Below are 7,291 nucleotides of genomic sequence, written 5' to 3'. Positions count from 1 at the left end.
CTCACTGCTCAAAAATAAAATAATTACTCATTTCTTTTAACTTGTCATTTTGAGGTCTCCGCAATTTCCTTTCTCTTCTTAGCCTGTACTCTCAGAATTCTCCTTTTTAAATGTAATGTGAAAGATGTCCATAAATAAGTGATCTGGGAATTTGTATACAGTTTTTTGCATAGCTAATATGTGCATTTCCAAATTAAGAAAGGTAGATAGCTATAATATGATAGGTGATGACAGAAAAGCAGGAACTGATGTAAAATGGCATCTGAACCACAATTTTATCTCCTCTTCTCCTTTCTATTGCTTGGAACCAGATGGCAATTAATAAAGAGAAACACTGGATGATGTCCAGAAGTCAAAAGTCCAGAACCTGCAAAGGCAAGCTTACAAGTGTCAGTGGCTCCGTTAAACCTCTTGGAAACATGGTTTATGTTGTCTTATGACTTATGAATTTGAATCGTATTTAAAGTAAAAAAATTAAGTGAGAGATCGTAATAGCTGAACTACAATCAAAACACTCCAGAAAACCCACGCGTATTTTTTATAGCTCAGTATCTCCTCTGTCTGTCAACTAATGATTTGTAAATTATTGAAATACTTGATGAAAAAATGAAACCAAGGATTATTATTTACAAGGTAGAACTTCAAAATAAAAGAAAAAAATCAGAATCAAAAGATAAAACAATGGTTTTAGGAAACAATGAGCCACATATTTCATCATATGTTTACTCTCTCCAGCATCAAAAGGCAAACAACACTTTTAATGTTTAATGTGAAGATAATATTGTTATTATTATTGTAATATTGTTATTTTTGTCATTGGTTTAACAGAAAACTACAATAATAAGCATTTACTAACAGGTACTATTATTTTCTAAAAAATACTGTCATTTTGATATTTTTGCTTCATATCCCTCGAAAAATAAAATGCTATTTATAAGGGAGTAGCATTTTTTTCCCTGTATTCCCAGCAGCTATTATGCATAGGAGCATATAAATCCCAGAAATACTCATACATGTGTGTACTACATTGTATATATAAGAATTTGTGTGACAGCAACATCATTCATGATGTTAAGAAAAATTGAAAACACCCAAATGTCCATCAACAATAGAATGGATTAAATAACATGACAATAATGAATGAATGAAATGAATGAATCAGAGCCACATGCAGCAACACAGATGGACTTAAGAAAAAGTATTTAGAAAAAGAAGCAAGTAGTATAAAGAAAAAAACCAATATGAGTTCATGTATAGCAGAAAAGGAAAAACTAAACTAGTTTAGGAATGTATGTATGATGGCACCATCAGAAATAAAAGCAAGGAAGTAATAAAGCCAGTATGGTGGTTACCTCTGTAAAGGAGAGGTGATTAGCAAGGGACACACAGACTTCTGGGAGTCTGGAGATGTTCTGTCTCTGGACCTGAGTGGTAGTTACGTGGGTGCTTGCTTTACAGTAAGTTAATATACTGTACATTTGTATTATAGTCCACAATTTTTCAAAGCTTTCAAAAGATGATACAATTCTCTGTATATTGATATTGAAGAATTCTTGAGCTATATGTTGTAAAGTGAAAAAATAGGGTATGAGCAAGGGTGTGAGGAAGGGTGTAAAATGTACGTCCATTTATGTTTAAAAAGAAAGGAAGGAAGGGAAGCAGGAAGAGAGAGATAATGAGAGAGGAAGGGACAGAGAGAGAGAGAGAAACAAGGAAAGAAAGAACGAACAAGGACATAATAAGCGTGTAGAAGAATAGGGTAATCCACACACCAAAACAGTTGTCTCCGGGCAGGAGAAATAGGTGGCCAAGGGTCAGGGGTGGGAAAAGAATTACTGTTCACTCACTGTGTACCCCTTTGTGTCTTTTGAATTTGATATCATGTGATATCACCTATTCAAAATAAATAAATAAAATGCTTAACCATACTTATCCACAAGGGGTCACTATTGAATGATGTTTAACTAATTCCCAACCAGGGAAAAACTGTTCCGAATTCTTCGTGCTGTCACTGGAAATGAAGAAGTGTCTTCATTTATGTTCTTATTTTATGTTCCAGAAAAAAATGGCAATTCAAACATAAGCACAAAAACCCAAATGGGGTTAAAAAAAGACAAAAAAGTGAATAGGTAATATGGAGCCAGGAGTGAATTTACAGAAGCATAATATTAACCACATCCCTTCACTGTAATATACAAAGTAGATTTTAAATTTTCTGGTATCCAGGCTGCAAACAAGATAAAACAGGAAGTATGGTCAGTTATGCAATTCAAAATCTTGCTAAAGAGAGTATTAAAAGACCTTGCAAAAAAATTTCCCTGGTAGAGTCTGTTAAAGACAATCTACGAGGACCCTTTAGATGAAATTCTTAGTTGGTCTTAATAACAAGAATAATCCACAGGTGAGTTATGAGCCATGTCATCTTACTCCCTAAGATTGTAGAAGATGCTTCAGATGGGGGAGGTTTCATTCATGGTTAATCATGAATGAAAATGAAACTAAGAATACATGTTGTAGAAAAAGAAGAAGAAAAGCCGTAAGACTGCTTAAAAAATTCCTGTCTTACACATAAAATAGTGAATGTCCTCAATTGGTTGTATTTTTCAAAATTTGGTTATTGTAATGAATTCCTTTTTTTTTTTTTTTTTTCTTCAAGCCCAGCTGATTGTACTTTGGGCTACTAATGAGTTAACTGCTATCAAGGGAAATTAGCTCTGACCAAACATTCCTGCTGGCTCTCAAATACAGTGGGCTTTGGGCAGTATAAAAACTGAGAGAAATCAGTGTGTAGGAGAGATAGTTCTCTCTGTGGCAGAAGCAACAGTTGTGAAAAGTACTTCGGCAGTTATGGACTCATCTGACATTCAAAGGAAGAAAGTAGCTGTCATTGGTGGTGGCTTGGTAAGAATCTTTTTGAATGTATTATTACTGTTGGTGGTAATATACTAATTATTATACTCTTAATTATTGTTCATCACTTGTACGATTGTTAATTTTCTTGTGAAATTGTTTCTGATATTTAAATGCTCCTATTTTTAAATATGTATTAGCTTTAATTGTTTCTTTTCCAGGAAAGGTATTTTATATCCATTAAATATAACAGTATCTGTTTTTCCTCATTATTTTGGTTTAGCATTTCTTGAAAGCCAAAAAGAAAGCAAAGTGAACTTGATTTTATCCCCAAATTGGCTATGCTTTTAAGAACAGATATTAGGCTTAATATTCATTTTAATAAAAACATTCGCCTCACTTTAAGAACTCAGTGAATGCTGTCTAATGAGAACAAAAGGGTCAAGGAATATGAAGGGTCAAGATTATCATGTTGAATGTTGGCTAGTTATATGAGTAATTGGGAGTAATATTTATTTGATCACCTGACTTATTTAGCTGTTCCAACAGAGCGCTTAAGGCAGTACAGTGAGGTGTTCACCTCTCACTGGCCAGGTAAGATAAAGGTGGTGGGACTCGCCCCACACCTGGCAAGATGTAAGGAGGGGCCGCTCCCCTGCTTCCATAGTTATGGTGCCGAAGCTAGTTCTGTTCAATGTGAATCTGCCTCAAGTAAACTGCATTTTACCCCTTTCGGCATAATTCCTGTTTTAGACTGAAAATATCCCAATTAGTTAAAGTTCAGTTGTTTTACTTTCACCTTTGGTCAAATCACGTGCAAGCTTTTAAGTCATAGGTATTCATTCATTCATTCAGTTACTCAACAAAAATTTATTGAGAGGCTAACACTGTTCTAGGCTGCACATAGATTGGTATATTTTATGCCACCCATGTATTTGTATGGTATATACTAACTTTGTCTTTTGTTCTGCCTTCCTCGTTGTCTTTCCCCCAGTGCTAAGACAGTTCCTTTAACATTTCTGCTTCTGAGTTTCAGAGTGCTAAGGAATGCCATCACATGCTTCGTTGGTCACTATATGGGACATATGTTGTCATTGCTGCATACTGGGCATGCGTTGAATTCTTTCCTATCAGAATGTTGCACAAAATGAAAATTCCTGTATTTCATAAAATTTTATTAAGTACTTGCTATGCACCAATATTGTTTTAGGTAGTCGGGATACAGGGGTGAACATTCCAGGGAAGAGAAAGACAATGAAGAAGAAAACAAATAAGATAATGTCAGTTAGGGATAAGGATTATGAATGACATTCCAGTAGAGTAATGCTGGAGAGTATCTGTTTTGTGTGTGAGCAAGGAAAGCCTCTCTGAGGAGAGGATATATGAACAGATGCCTGAATGATGACATGGGACCATCTCATCTCAGGAAAGGGCATTTCAGGCAAAGGGAACAGCAAGAAGAGAAACCCTGGGGCAATAATGAGCTGCACATGTTCAAGGAGCAAAAAGAAAGGCAGGAATGAAGCGAGGCCAAAGAAGAGTAGCTGATGAGGCTGGAGAGGCTGGAATAGCGAGCTCTTGCAAATTAGCTGATGAGGCTGGAGAAGCTAACATAGCCAGATCTTGTAGGATCTTAGAGAGCCAGGCAAGAACATCGAATTTTATTTGAAGTACAGTGAAAAGCTATTGCAGGATTTTAGGCAACAAAGTAAGCTGTAATTTTAAGTGGTCCCTCGGACTATTACATGGAGAATGACTAGGACAATTGTAAGAAGACTAGCTAGACGAGTTAGCAGGCTGTTAGTCCAAGACTTGGACTAGGGTGGCAGCAGTGATGTCTCTTATGTCTCTGAGAATTCCAAGAGGGAGATGACAAATATGGGATTGGACATAGGATTTTTGGAAGGCATAAAGATGTGGGTATTATCCATGGATTTCTCCCTAAATAACTCTTCAACTCTTCATCATGTAATTGCTGCATACATGTACTGGAAAATAGAACACATCAATTACTACACATGTACCAGAAAGCACCTAAAATTCCTCTCCAAAAGAATTCTATCCATCCTAGTGCTCAGTCCCATGCCTAGGCGTCATATTTTATTTCTTTTTTAAATTTTATTCTATTTTGGTTTTTTTCCTCTTTCCCTCCATCAGTAAGCTGTATATCCAAAATATATTTCAGTTATGGCCGTCGCTATCATCCTAGTCCAAGCGATCATCGCTCTTCCGTACTCCTACAACAGCCTCCTAAATAGTCTCCGAGCTTCAACTCCTATCCACTTGCAATCTGTCTTCCACACAGCAGCTGGAATATTCCTTTTAAAACATGAATCTGATCATTATCATTCCCTGCTTAACACCTTTCCTTTCAATGATGTCCTGTTACAAGTAATATAAAATCCAAGCTCTTTACCAAAAGCCCCGTATGAACTAAGCCTTTCCTCCTTTCTGGCCTCACCCCTTCCCCATTTTATGATTTTATATTATCTATCAGTATGTCAAATTATACACTTTGTAGGTTTGTTTGTTTGTTTGTTTGCTTGCTTTGTTTTTTAGCTGTTTATCTGCTCCAACTCGAATACAAATTCTTATTTATTGATGTATTCCAGTGGCTGGAATCATGCTTGACATTATAATGTATTTGACAGATGAATGAATGAGAGAAATGATAAAACTTAAGGATATGAAAGTGAAGGAAATTTCATAACTCATGCAAGTTTGAATATTCAGGAAATTATTTTTAAAAAAGTTTTGATTCAAGAGAGCAATTCAGGAAGGTTAGATTCACTATGTAGAGGATGCATTTTTTTCTTCTTCCTTGTGTCTTTTTTGACATTTCCCATCTCCTCCTCCCCACGGGCTGTACCCTGTACCTTATATTGTCTAACACATTAAAGCTCTCCCCTGGCCTCTAGGGGACAAATTAAGAGTCAAGAACCTTTCCTAGAAGTCCAAAGACTTCCCTCAATTTTAATCAGTGGTAGCCTACCATGACTAGCACACTTGCCTAGTGAGAAGTCACCCTGAGAATCTGTCCTTGCTCTGCTCTAGTGATCACTTGATCCCCGGCTAAATCAGATTGATTTCCTTTCTTTGAAGACATGTCAAGTCAAAGAGGTCAGCAGGAATTAACAGATCAGTAAAGGGAGCTCTTACTAAGAAACTAAAGTTGCATGAAACTAAACCATGATCATAAACTGGGGAGAGTTTAAATATTGAAGAAAAGAGTAGGAAAAGATGTTAAAATGGTATGTCAAGAACATTGATCTGAATATTCAGAAAACCCACTGTATTGACTTAGACATTTTCCCCCTCGTGTAAATCACAGCTCTCCCATCCCTTCCTCTGCCAATTCCAGAAAATAATTCCAGGATCAACCTGTAAAGATCTTTTCCCTTTTCAAATGCCCTCAGGGCTTTGCTTTATCACGTGCCACATTCTGCTAAAGTTTTGTTGTGCATAGTTTACTCCTCATAGAAATATTTTTACTTCACAGATCTGAAGATTGTCTGATCTTGGGGTCTTGCCTCTGTCCCTTTTATAAAGGTTATCCTGGTGTCTTATACTGTCAAACACACTAAAATTTTTTCTGTGCATGAGTTTGATTTCAGAACAAAGTGAAGAATCACTCTTTGAGAAGTTAGGAGAAATTTGACAATGCTTTCCATCAGAGTGGTGTCATAAGAAATGTAGTCCTTTCAAGGACTAACTTGAAAAAGGGTTTGGAAAACAATCTCTACTTTCCAGGCTGGAAAGTTCTATAGGTATAGGTTTCCAATTCTAACCAGTCGGCTCAGTAAAAACCTGCCCCACAAAAAAACTGAGACGCAAACAACCTTACTTCATGTTAGAGTGATATGTTTCTTTTTCTTCACAAAGCAAGAGAAACAACAAAAAAAGGTCATCTAACCTATGCAGGTGTCCTTAAGCCAAGCCCAAATTCAGGGCCCTCGGGATTCAGAAATACTGCTTCTGATGACTATTTGCAGTGTTTATGGGTACAATGCAATTGACTGATGCCACGAAGCACCATTTCAGTAACAGCTACAGCTCCGTGAGCCGTCGTTTTATGGCTGAGGCCAAGAGCCTTGGCTAAAAGGACTGTTTAGCATTCCAGGCTTAGCTGTCTTCTGCTGTTGCAGTGTGTCCACTGTTTTAGCATATATTCTGTGAATGTATTTTAAGGTACCATTGAAGTATTTCTTCTTTCCCTCCTACTGAAGCAATCCCACCATGGAGTGTGTTGGGGTCATACATTCTCCCTGTTTGACCCAGCAAAATTCTCCGTAGTTAGGACTTATTGTTGACAATTGTGTCCTGCCCCCTGGGTATTCACGTCAAGTTAGTCGCCTCTGTTGATGAAATTGCCTTTGAAGCAACTTGACCTTGACTCCATGAGAGTTTGCGTCCCACAGATATAGATACTAGATTCTGTCAT

General features: G+C 36.9%; 1 protein-coding gene across 1 annotated transcript in view; it reads left to right on the top strand.

The window, feature by feature from the left end:
• Window positions 1-2,307: 2,307 nt before the first annotated feature.
• The window catches only part of KMO (kynurenine 3-monooxygenase), a 38,750-nt gene continuing 33,766 nt past the window's right edge, over window positions 2,308-7,291 (top strand). The window contains exons 1-2 of the mRNA XM_045536976.1: window positions 2,308-2,401; window positions 2,657-2,901. Of these exons, the coding sequence (XP_045392932.1) occupies window positions 2,848-2,901 (54 nt within the window). The 5' untranslated portion in view covers window positions 2,308-2,401; window positions 2,657-2,847. The remainder of the gene's footprint in view (window positions 2,402-2,656; window positions 2,902-7,291) is intronic.

This window comes from Lemur catta, chromosome 25 (assembly GCF_020740605.2).
Source record: "Lemur catta isolate mLemCat1 chromosome 25, mLemCat1.pri, whole genome shotgun sequence".
Lineage (NCBI taxonomy): Eukaryota > Metazoa > Chordata > Mammalia > Primates > Lemuridae > Lemur > Lemur catta.
Note: the sequence above shows the minus strand (reverse complement) of the source record. Positions and strands in the feature narration are given on the sequence as shown.